Genomic DNA, 12,858 nt, shown 5'->3' on the forward strand with positions numbered 1-12,858 from the left:
GTAACCGTTGTTGAGGTCAGGGGCTTTGCAGTACAAACAGTTCTGTTAAAATTTGACATATGTGTTGCTAAAAAACACCATACTATGGAAAATAATACAGTCAAAAAATAAAAAACAAAACCCTACAAGACTTACGGGAAACATGGAATTGGGGTACAACACTCAAAATGTCATCAGTGAACATTTAAAAGATAGGAACCTTAAAAAACATAGTATAGTTTTACACATGTTAAGTGGCTAAGAAATATGTAAATACTTGTACAATAGTTATACAAATAAATATTGTATTTTGCTTTTAAACCCTCCTGAAGTTTGCCTTGTAAAAGAAGTTTCCACATAGTTGTGGAAGCTTGTTATTGTGAAGTGGTTGAAGAAGCGTTTTCTGAAATCACAAGGGAAGTTGAACACAAGTTGTGGATGGGTGTGACTGATTCCACGAAGATGCAGTGAGCTGAGGTAGCTGGCAGATGGTTGCCGTGTGTTCACATTCACATTCTGTGTATTCACATGAAGCTTGTTTCAGCTGAGTATGGTTTTCTGCATTCACCTAGTGTTTCTGACAGATAAAGTCACAGCAAAATTCATTTAGTGTTAAAATTGTTCCCTAACGTATCAATTGCATTGAAACAAATTTACAGTTTCAAAACAAGTATTACAGCAGCACTGACATAGCCGGGGGTAAGGCAGACACTTTGGTTTGGAGGGATAGCTACCATTTTTTATAGTAGTCTTTAATCTAGATGTATTCTGATCTGTATTTAGAGACTTATTGCAACAGTATTTTTTGAACATCTACTACTTGCCTTACACTTTCTAAGTGTTTAGGGTACAGCAGCAGTGAACAAGGTAGTCTCTCCACTTCGAAACTAACATTACTTGTGTAAAAATTTCTGTTTGTTGTCCAGGGTTAGTTTTAGGAGGTAAAATTGGATAGATGAATGGAAGAGGAAGTCTGGTAAAAGGAGTCTACTGGGCAGCAAGGCTTTTCTCTAACCTCTTAAATATATATACTTTTATAAGACAATTTCCTAGGGTTCTATCCAACTCAAGATTCCATTGTTTATAGAAAAAATTATCGTCTCTGGAAGTCACTATGGAAATCAGAGTTAAATTTTAGGATGGTATATATGGTTAAAGTGGAAAGACCTCCTTCTTGTCCGCAAGCTAAAGGAGAATCCTAATGCAGTTGAGAAGTGAATTTTAGTTTTATATATTTCATCCTATTTCTCTGTGATATTTCAACATGAACTGTATTTTTTCTGTTATAGTAATTAAATTTGTTCCAGCAAAACTCAACCATGTACAAACTGGGCAAAGATAAAATATGTATACCAGTTTACATAATAATACTAAACGGTTAGTGTTAACTCAAGATCTTCTATGATAAAGGCCACTGTACACTTGCAGCCTTCATTGGCCTTTCTCGTCTTCTCTTGTAGATACTCACCACCCCAAACTCCTTCTTCATAATTCCCTTTCCTCCTGTCCCTCCTTCTTTTAGCCAGACAGGTGACTGACTCATTGTCTCCAGAACCTGCCCAGTATTTGGTTGCCTTGCTTCATACTTTAACCTTCTTATTTAAGTACCCATGATTCAAGACCCTCCCACACCCTCCCTCAGCCCAGAGAGCCCTTTAAACACCTATAGCACAGTTTATATCACTTATCTGGCACTTATATGCAACCTAATATTTGGTTTTCAGGTAGCTTTATCTGAGTTACCTAATTAAAACAAATTATTTGTCCCATATACATGGGAAAGGAAGGCCTCAAAGGCTCAGTCAACTCCTTCAATATTCTGCAGCCTTGCTCCTTTGTACTTTGTGGAAATTCATGATATTTAGAATAAATAATTATTACTACTAGTGTTTGTTGTTTTTGCTACAGGCCAGGCAAGTGTAATACCATTAATTTTCACTGTGTTATCACTAATCCTGTAAATTCTTGGAGTTTCCTTCATTTTACAAGGAAGAAATGATAGTGTTAATGGCTACCATTTACATAAGCTATTTTATTTATTTGTTTGCTTGCTCTGTGTTCCTTTTTATTATCTTATGTGTATTACTCAAAATCATGTGAGGTAGCTACTCTGTCATCACCATTTTGTAGGTAAAGAAACTGAGACACAGAGGAGTTTAATGATTTGCCCAAGAAGATACTGCAAGTAAGTGACAGATTAAATTTCATAAATAAATGAGCACAAATTATAGAATCCTAGAATTTATACTTAACCAGCCATTTAATTGTCTCATCTTATTAAATGAAACAATGCCCACTAATGTAGAAATTGAGGGTGAAATATTTAGCAGTGTTATTTCTGTTTTTAACTATTAACATGTTCTTTCGCCAGAAAATTTTAGAAACAGATGGTTAGAGTATTGTTTCTTGAAATTCTACTGCTTAGGAAAGTTCTAAGCTTATCTGAGAGTTACATTTAATTTATTCATTGATTTCTTTTTTTAATAAGACTTTAATAATAAAGGCCAACACTTTGTCAAGTTTAAATTACATAAATCTAAGTAGTTTATATAAGATACATTACCAGTTACTCCTTTTTTATTTATCTTTTTATAAATTAATTAATTAATTTATGGCTGCATTGGGTCTTCGTTGCTGCACGCGGGCTTTCTCTAGTTGTGGTGAGCGGGGGCTACTCTTTGTTGTGGTGCACGGGCTTCTCACTGTGGTGGCTTCTCTCGTTGCAGAGCACAGGCTCTAGGCACACGGGTTTCAGTAGTTGTGGCATGCGGGCTCAGTAGTTGTGGCTCACAGGCTCTAGAGCACAGGCTCAGTAGTTGTGGCGCACAGGCTTAGTTGCTCCGTGGCACGTGGGATCTTTCTGGACCAGGGATCGAACCCATATACCCTGCATTGTCAGATGGATCCTTTTTTTTTTTTTTTTTTTTTTTTGCGGTACGCGGGCCTCTCACTGCCCTGGCCTCTCCCGTTGCGGAGCACAGGCTCCGGACACGCAGGCTCAGCGGCCATGGCTCACGGGCCTAGCTGCTCCGTGGCATGTGGGATCTTCCCGGACCGGGGCACGAACCCATGTCCCCTGCATCGGCAGATGGACTCTCAACCACTGTGCCACCAGGGAAGTCCACTCCTTTTTTCTTAAAAGTTAGATCTCTGGGAATTTTGCTTTCCTCCATCATTTATTTTGTATGGTACCTCCTGGCCAGGAGCAGTCAACTTTAATCTTTTACATATCTGTATAGTCATAGTTTGGGGGTTTTGTTTGTTTTTTAATCTCTTGTCAAGGTTTGTTTAAAAGTAATACATCTCATCTAAATCTATAATTTCAATAGTAGAATAGTAGTGTTTACCCCTATCCCCTCCCCTCTCATTTCTCCCCATTTCTCCTGGGGTTAGAATTGTGAGAGCTTTGCTGTTTTCTTGGACTTGATGGAAAGCCAGCTTTTGGTCACATATGGTTAATATTCTACAGTTTTTTCATTAACAACACACACACTTTTCTTCCCAAAATGCTAGTAGGGGAAGGACCTTGGCAATATAATCCACCCCTCATAATAGATTAAGTGTAGGCTAACAGTATTTACAGGAAAAAGTAATATAAATACTGAATATAGATTTAAGCAAAAAATTGTGAAATAAGTATTGGGCAGATGGACATTGGAGTGAAGAAGCATGGTTATATTATAGGATGGGAACTAAGTTATAAAGCTAACTCTTCATTTTCCACAATAGGAAATCCATAGAAAATGTATAAAATTGAAAAATCAAGAAATAGCCCTATAATCATCTTTGTAGGAATGTGGAGAAACAGCTCAGTGTTGACAGTGGAATATGGAATAGGATAAAAGTGGAGAGGCATGAGACAGGGAAATTGCTGGTTTCTTGGTAAACTTTGTAGTACTGTTTGGCTTTTAAAAAACTATGTACATGTTTTCTTCTTTAAATTTTTATTTAATTTTTCATTATAGGGTATATCCTTAAAATAGTTCCGGAACAAAAAATTAAGATATTTTAAAATCAATTTTTGTATATAATGTTTAGTGTTTGGGCTGGAAGGAATGTTGGCCTTCAGGGAAAAAATTAATAATGACTGTGTGATGTTTTATACATAATATAACCAAGAATATTTTTCTTTGACTGTTCTTAAATTATATGGTAGGATTGTCTCATCTATGCTCAGATTTTAATTAATGCCAGCACCATAGATGCCTCTCAAATGTTTGTCTGCAGCCTAGACCTCCCCTCTGAGCTCCAGGTCCATATATCCCAACTCCCTCTGTGATATCACTGTTTTGAGGTTTTAAAGGTACCCTAGACTCAGTATGTTCAAAACTAAACTTAGAATCTACCCCTTTGTTTCCTTGGACCTTTTCTGTTGTTCCCTAGTTTATAGATGGGACCACCATCTGAGCAAATAAGAAAGCAACCTTTATACCTCCTTCTTTACCCCAGTATCTAATCCATCTCAAAGTTCTATTAAATTTTACTTCCTAAATATCCCTGAAGATTTTCCTTCTGCTCACTGTCCATTGCTATCTCTGCAGTTACAAGCTATTAACTATTTCATGGTTACACTACAGCATTTTTCTAACTGGTCTTCTCATATATTCTTTTGCCCCTTTTCTCTGTACTATAGCCATTCTTCATACATACAGGTTTTCTTGATCATGTCACCTTTCCTGCCTCTGAGCTTAAATCTTTCAGTGGCTTCCCATTACCCTGAAGCTAAAACCTCCAAATTTTAATGGCCCAAAAGGCACTTCACGATGTGGCCCCTACCTTTCTCTTGCTGCTGCTCTTTATAGTTTTTCCTCATGTACTCCCTTCCAGTTTGTTTTTGAATGATGTGAAACGGATGAAAAAGATTACTGTGTCAGCAACAAGGTAGACTGAGATAGCAGGCAGCAGATCTGGTAGCAGGAGGCAGACAGAATATAAAATAGTGGACAAGTTAAAATAGTTACCTAAATTATGAGCTTGTTTTGATGTGCCTTTAATCCAGGAATGTCTGTGACCTGGAGAGCAAGGGTATAGACTCTAATACTTGTATCTCCAACATGGTATCTGCTGCATACTAGGCACTCCTTAAATTCGTGGGTTGTGGATGGTGATGATAGTCGAATTTTAAATATCCAGTTACCTCATAAATGCTCAAATTTTGATCAGACCTATAAGTCCTGTTGCTTTTCTTTATCGTTGTTTTTTAATCTGAAGACTGTGGTCTCTTCTTGTGAGTACCGTTAAACCATTATTTGTGTTATACTCTTACAGTCCTGGAAGAATTCACCATGGTAAACAGTAGTGAAAATGAAGACTTGATAATTATCATAACGTGAAGTCTGAGTGAGCCATTAACTGATACTTAGTACTCTGCACTGTCATAATATTGAGAGGTCAGAAATAAATTGCTTACATACTCTAAGAAAGGAAAGAATATGGCACATTTTGTAAATCTTTCCAGTATATTTACAGTTGGGTTTTGTAGTACTGTGTATACTCTGCTACTGTTTAGAATCCTTAAGAAATTATTCCTCCTAGATCATTTGAGCTGGTGGCAGGTTAGGTGCCAAAATTTTGCACCTACTGTTAGAAGCATACCTATAAAGTATGACTTCTTTATTTTCTCAGAAGAGCAGTCATTTTGCATCTTAACCACAGAAAATATATTTTTGTTTATTATTAGAAATAATTTTCCATATTAAGTTGTAAAGTATTTCTTGGTTTTCCTTTCGCAATTAAATAAATACCTGTTTGTTTCAGTAATGTGTTTAGTTGTAAAACTTATTCACTCACCCACAGAGGCTATATTTAAAAATAGTTATCTTGCCTTGTCCTTAAAGTTTACTTTTGCTGGATGCAGGATGTGGGTTCATTGTTTATTTTCCCTTTCAGCACTTAAATTTTGTCATTTCAGTATCTTCTGGACTCCACTGTTTTTGATAAGAAGTCGGCATTCATTTTAATTGTTGTTTCCCTATATTTCGTTTCTTCGGCTCCTTTCAAGATTTTTTTTTTTCTTTGGTTTTCAGCACTTCGACTGTTAGGCCTCTCTGTGGTTTTCTTTGGCTTTTCCTGTTGAGGGTTTGCTGATCTTCTTGATCAAGATCTTTTTGTTTGTTTGTTGTTTTTAAAACAGGCTCTGGCCAGTTTTATTATAGAAAAATTTTGCATGATTTACTTTTCACAAATCTGTTTTGGCATGCTTCTAATGATATCAGAATCACCTGGATCATTGATAGCCATTGTGCATATTCTTTGGTATTTCCCACACGCTGTGCCCAATTCAACATTATTGCCACTGTAGATGGATACCAGTTTTGGCCAACATGACATAATACTCTGTTTCAGTTTTCCTCTATCTGAGCAGTTGTAGGTGAGGATGACAGGTTTCACTTTGCCTTGTCTTATTTTCAGAGCCTGCATGTACCCCAGCATGTACTTTCCACTTTTCATAAGGAGTTGGAATCTTGAGTTGATCTGGAGTCTAGAGTTGATTGACTTAGGCAACTTTTTTGTCTTCTTTGTGACCACCACCTTCCTGCCTTAGGTGCAGGATGGCGCCCAACCAAGAGCAACCTCCAAGATGGCCGGGGAGCCAGTCAAGATCTTCTGGATGTGTAAATTTATATCATTTACTAACTTGGGGAAATTTTTAGCCACTGTTTCATTAAATACTTTTTTCTACCCCATTCTCCCTCCCCTTTTCTTCTGGATATCCACTTACAGGTATATTATATTAGAGTTATTGATTCTTTCTCACAGGTCCCTGAGGGTCTGTTCATCTCCCTACCTCAACCATTTTTTTTTTCCTCCTCTCTTCAGGTTAGAATGATTTCTATTGCTTTGTCTTCAAGTTCACTGACTCTTTCTTCTGTCACTTCTGATCTGTCGTTAAATCTAGCCGGTGAATTTTTTTATTTCAGACATTTTTCACTTCTTGAATTTGCATTTTTTAATAGTTTCTTTTTTTTTTTGGCTGAGAAATCCAAGTATATTTGCCTTTACATTCTTGAACATAGTTAAAATAGCTGCTATAAAATCCTTATGTGCTAATTCTAGCATCTGGGTCATCTTGGGCTTGGTCTCCCTTAGTTGCCTTTCTCTTGAGAATGGGTCAGTTTTTCCTGTTTCTTATGTGTAATAATTTTAGTTTATAACTTGGACATTATGAATGACACATTGTAGAGACTCTGGAGTCTATTGTGTTCCTCTAGTGGGTATTGATGTTTGGCTGGTGGTTTGCTTCCTTACTTGTTTGTTTCAGTAGGCAGTTAACTTGGCTCAACTCAAACTTCAAACTGAAATGTCAGTTCTGTTATTTTAGCCTTAGCCTGGCTGTTTGGAATCTCTCGCATATGTGTAGCTTGGGGATCAGAGATACATGCAGAATTTATACACAGAATTTGGTGCTTCTCTCCTTTCTGTGATTTACTGGCTAGATTTTCAGCTGTTGTGGTCATGCCACAACATGACCTACCCTTTGGTTAATTAAGTGAGTAAGACTATGGATTTACTTGTTTGGGTTTTAGCTGAGCAAACCAACTGAGGCCTGCTCTCTGGCTAAAAGCCACTTAAAAAATGGAAAATCACCCTGTGCTGTCCACTTCTTCTACGTACTGGCTTCCTTCACCTCCCCACCCCCAGCACCACCACTCCCCCTTTGCTGTTTCTGCCTTCAATCTCTTTATACGTTGTCTAGTTATAGAAGTTGCTCATGAGAGAATTCGTCCAGTAGGAGCTACTTAGGCATTACAGGAAGTGGAATCCCTAAAATACAGTTGTACGTTTGAACAGTTTTCTTGTTAGTGTACTTGATAGTCTTTATTAGAAAGCAAGCGTGATAAGAGTTTTTCAAAGAACTTTAGAAATTTCTGTATATGTTTTAACAATAGAATAAGTTGAAATTTATTTACATGATTCATCTACTTTTAAATAAGAAAGGTTGTCCTGAATTAGACTGAGAATTTATTTATTTGCCTCTCCCTCAAATTATGTATATAAATTTCCAATCTAGGTTATTTGAAATGCATTTTAGAAGCAAAAAATATGAAGAAACCATACAGTAAAACCTTTATTTCATCCAACAAATGTTACATCTTTGACTTAGATCCTGGGGATACAGCAGTGAACTTCAAAGTTCTTAATCCTGTGGAGCTAACGCTTTAGGGATAGGCAGGTGGGTAGGTAAGTATGTCAGATATTGATAAATGCTATGAAGTAAAAGCAAGGTATGAGGATGTGATAGGGAGGGAAGGGAAACAAGTGTGGCATTATTTTAGATAGAGAGATTGGTCAAGGAAGCAGTCTCTGAGGAAGTGACATTTGATCAGAGACGTTAATGAAGTAAGAGAGAAAGCCATGCAAGTATCTGAGTGAAAAGTGTTCCAGGCAGAAGGAGCAAGGAGTCTAAAAGCCCTAAGGGAGGAATGAGATTGGCTTCTCTTTGGAAAGTAACCAGTGTGAGGGAACTTAGTTTGGAACTGAGGGAATAAAGATGGTGGTAGGAGACAAAGCCCCGGGGGTGGTAGTTAGCCAGGGCCCTTGTTTAGGATTTTCCGCTGGGGAAATGATTGTTCTGATTTACTTTTCACAAAGATCACTCTGTTCAATAGAGTGGGAGGTGGGGGTAGAGCAAAGAGTTAAGGCAGGGAGGAGACCAGTTAGGAGACCTTCGCAGTAGTAGTCTAGGTGAACTATGATGGCAGCTTGGACAAGAGCAGTAATAGAGGTGGGGAGAAGTGGTCAGATTCAGAATATTCTTTTGCAGATAACAGCCAACCAAACTTTATAATGGATTAGATATGGCATGTGAGAAGGACCAACTGAATGACTGGTGGTACCATATATGGAGATGAAAGAGACTGGAAAGGGAAAGGTTTGGTTTGGATGGGGGAAAATTGAGAGTTCAATTTTGGACATAGTAAGTTTGAAGTGAATTTTAGATATCCAAAAGGATATGTGAGGCAGGCAGCTGGTTATATTAGTCTGGAACTCAAGGGAGAGAGAGCTCCCTTGCTGTTGGACATACAGATTTGCAAAGCCTCTCTTTAAAGTAGTGTGTTTGGATGAGATTACCTTGAAGAGGAATGTAGGTGTAATTGAAAAGAAACCCTAGATCTGAACTCCATAACTCACCAACATTTAGATGTTCCGAAAGGGAAGAGGATCTGACAAAGAAAACTGAGAAGGAGCTGCTAGTGGGTAGGAGGAAATCCAGAAGAGTATAAATCTCAGAGGCCAAGTGAAGAAATTGTTTAAAGAATGAGGGAGTGGTTGACTAGTTCATAAGCTACAGAGAGGTCTGGTGAGATGAGGACTGAGGAGTGACTGTTAAGTTTGACAACCTGAAGATCCAGGACAGCTTTGATAAGTGTAGTTTCAGTGGAGAAAAACTATGAAAACCTGACTGGGGAGGATTTAAAAGTGATAAGAGGAAGGAAATGAAGACAAAGTATAAACCACCCTTTCAAGGAGTTTAGCCCAAAAGAGGGAATGGGCAGATAAATGAGCTGATAGCTGGAGTGAAGTCAAGGAGGCTTTCTCAAGATGAGCAGTACTGTAGCCTGTTTATCGCCCTTTATTGTTATGTTTAAATATCTTTGCTAATTTCCAGTACTTTTCTTTTCTCTTGCAACCCATTGCTAGAAACACTACATTGAGTGCTAAAAATTGTGTGTGTGTGTCTGTGTGTGTGTGTTTTAGAAATAGATTTGAGAAATGTGTAATGCAGATAACTTGGTTTGGCAGTGCTTTTACCTATGAGATGTAACTAAGCTGAAGTCACACAGACAAAAGAATTAAGGAAAAATTAACCACATGATAATAAAAAGCTTGAGAGTCTTTACCAAACATGATATCTCAATGAGCTTTTATTGTGTTGAGGATTCGGGAGTCCTATCATAACTAAATTTACTCAAAAGTGTTTTAATATCTACTGTTATGCTGAAAACTGCCTACAAAGCACTAGGTGTGTAATAATGGGCAAAAGAGACCTAATTCCTATATTCATAGAGTTTACAGACTTGTATTTAAGCTTATGGAAAAGAGAAATGCTACAGATAAGAAATTTGTTTTAAAGAGATTGTCTTATTGTCAAATTTATACTAAAATGAAATGTATTTTAATTATTATGCAAATGGGATGATTTTAAATATTTTAATATGTTATTTAGGTTTAATATACTTTATACTATTTATATCCCAAAGAGGCTTTCAAGATTAAGCACGGTTTACATTAGGAATATTAGGAATATAAATAAGTTAGGTAATTCTCAACTTGGGCTATATGTTAGAATCACTCGGGGAGCTTTTAAATATCCACATGCTCATGCTGCTCCCAGCCAATTAAATCAGAACCTCTGGGGTTGGGGCCCAAGCATTAGCATTTTTAAAATACTAATTTTATAGAAACAGAGGGAATAAAATGCTGCTAAGCCCCTGAGAATGAATTGATTACACATTTAAAGATTAAGTATATCTGAAAATTAAGGCAAAATATCAAATGTTTTGATTTACAGATCAGTTTTAGACAAAGCAGGCAAAGCTATTTGTAGGACCAAACTTTTTCAGGATCCAAACTTTAAGAATTTTAAGTAGAATAAACAAGATTACTTACCTTAGACTGTCCTCTGATCATTAAGAAAAAAATCAGTAAAGTTACTCAGTTTTCCATTTTAAAAACAACCTTGACAGTTTCTTATTTGAATGCCTTTTAAAGCATACAAATACGTAGGAATTAGAATGCCATTATAAAGCATACAAATACATAGGAATTAGAACATTTTAAAGTTTGCCACCAGTAGTTATAAACTGAAAAGATAGTATAACTATATGGGAAGCATTATAGGACTAAATAATATTTTTATAGTTTATATTAAATGTTAGGTACTAAAGCACATACCCTTTTGTATTGAAATTTTAAATCCACAACAATATTCATTCTATAACAGTTCTCATTAAAGTTTTTTTTCTTTCTTTCACAGAAAATGCTTGGACAGAAGAGATGAGTACTGTTTCCACTAAGGCCTAGAATTGCCTACTGTACAAATAGTCCTGATCAGGCAATATACGAATGGCCCAAGGAAGCCACCAAATTGATTTTCAGGTTTTACATGACCTGCGACAAAAATTCCCTGAAGTACCTGAAGTTGTTGTATCCAGGTGCATGTTACAGGTCAGTGTTCAATGATTTCTGAATTTATTAATACAAACTTGGTATTTTTTTAAACACTGAAAGAAAACTCTTTTATCTTCTTTGGCATTAGTGTACTATGATGGAGAGATGAGCTTTGGTGTCTGATAGTCACGTGGCCTTTAGCAAGTTATTAGGCTCTCTGTACCCCATCTGTCATATGGATAATACCTACCTTGTAAAGTAGATGGGAGGATTAAATGAGATCTCAATATAAAGCATTGATACATGGTCCACACTTACTATGAGCTTGCTTCACTCCCCCCTTTCCCCATTTTGCCAGAACTTTTAAAAATTCCAGGTCTTCATACGAAAGTGAGGAAATCATTAAATAAGAAATCAGGAAACTTGGGATCTAATCCTAAATAGGCACCCTAAACATATTTGACAAGTAATATGCCTTCTTTTGTACTTTAGTTTTCTTATCTGTAAAATGAGGAAATTTGACTAGACAATGCCTGAAGTCCCAATGCTAAAGAAGAAAAATGTTTCTTTTTATATCTCTTAATTTAATCTGTAAGTTTTCCAATTAATACCACTATCTAGTAAATTTTTACATTTTTCTTAGTACGTACAATTTTAGAAATCCATAATTCTAAATAGTTAGTGATAGTGTACCTTCTCATTTGATTAAACTGGACACCTTTCTATCAAGAACTATTTTTCAGCTTGTTAAAATGGAGATATAAAAAAGTGATTTGGTTTCAGACATATTTATTCTTGATGAATGATTTTTAAAGTTTGAAATTATATGAAACTTTAAAGGCTCAATATCAGTACTTGATATCAAGTGACTACATTTTGTTCACACCCTATCATCTTTTATCTGTACATTTAATTGGTCTACCCACCTTTAGTCTAACCCAGCTTTGGTCGCTCCTATCTGTCCTCCTCACTTCTGCTAGAAATGTCTTTTTAAATGCAGGTTTTATCATATATTTACCTGTTTAAAAACCTCATGGTTGTTCCCCATACCCTTCAGAGTAAAGTTTATGTATCTTGACTAGGACATACTAGGTCTGTGATCTAAATCCTGCCTTCTTGTGCAGCATGATCTCTTACCCAGTCCTTCCTCCCTCACACCCTATGCTATAATCATCCTCAACTGATTGGAACTCTCCGAACACGTCTGGCTCTTTCTGTGGTATATTGTTTAAGAGCATATGTTTTGAGTTAATAATACTGTATTGTATATTTGAAATTTGCTAAGAGAACAGATCTTAAGTATGCTTACCGCCAAAAAAGAAAGAAGCCAGGGTGGGAGGGTTGGGGGAGGGATGGAGGAAGGAAGGAGAGAAGAGTTGACTATGTGAAGTGGTGGATGTGTTAATTGTAGTAACCATTGCACAATGTATATGTATATTAAATCATCACATTGTATACCTTTAAAAAACATCATGTACAACCAAAATATATACAATTTTTATTTATCAATCATACCTCAGTTAAAGCTAGGGGGAAATAAATTTAAAAATTTAAATAATAACAAATAGTATATATTTTCCTGATAAAGAGACTTGAGTTCAAGATTTGACAGTTATTAGCAGCAATTGAATTAACCTCTCTGACCCCCATTTTCCTCAGGGGTACAATGGGAATAAAGAAAGTTCACAGAGAGTTAAATGTGATAATGCAGGAAAGCAACTAGTAGGATACCTGATTCATAATGAGCAGTCAATAAATGTTAGCAAC

General features: G+C 36.4%; 1 protein-coding gene and 1 pseudogene across 3 annotated transcripts in view; one reads left to right on the top strand and one right to left on the bottom strand.

Annotated features, from left to right (window-relative positions):
• TAB2 (TGF-beta activated kinase 1 (MAP3K7) binding protein 2) overlaps positions 1–12,858 on the top strand; it is an 84,669-nt gene that overhangs the window by 34,987 nt on the left and 36,824 nt on the right. For all 3 annotated transcript variants that reach the window (XM_029223648.1, XM_029223649.1, XM_029223647.1), the window contains exon 2: positions 10,958–11,148. In XM_029223648.1, coding sequence (XP_029079481.1) covers positions 11,047–11,148 — 102 coding nt within the window. In that variant the 5' untranslated portion in view covers positions 10,958–11,046. The remainder of the gene's footprint in view (positions 1–10,957; positions 11,149–12,858) is intronic.
• On the bottom strand, positions 5,928–6,758 carry LOC114895916 (annotated as a pseudogene).

Source organism: Monodon monoceros, unplaced genomic scaffold, assembly GCF_005190385.1.
Source record: "Monodon monoceros isolate NGI ecotype Baffin Bay Population unplaced genomic scaffold, NGI_Narwhal_1 Super_Scaffold_15, whole genome shotgun sequence".
Lineage (NCBI taxonomy): Eukaryota > Metazoa > Chordata > Mammalia > Artiodactyla > Monodontidae > Monodon > Monodon monoceros.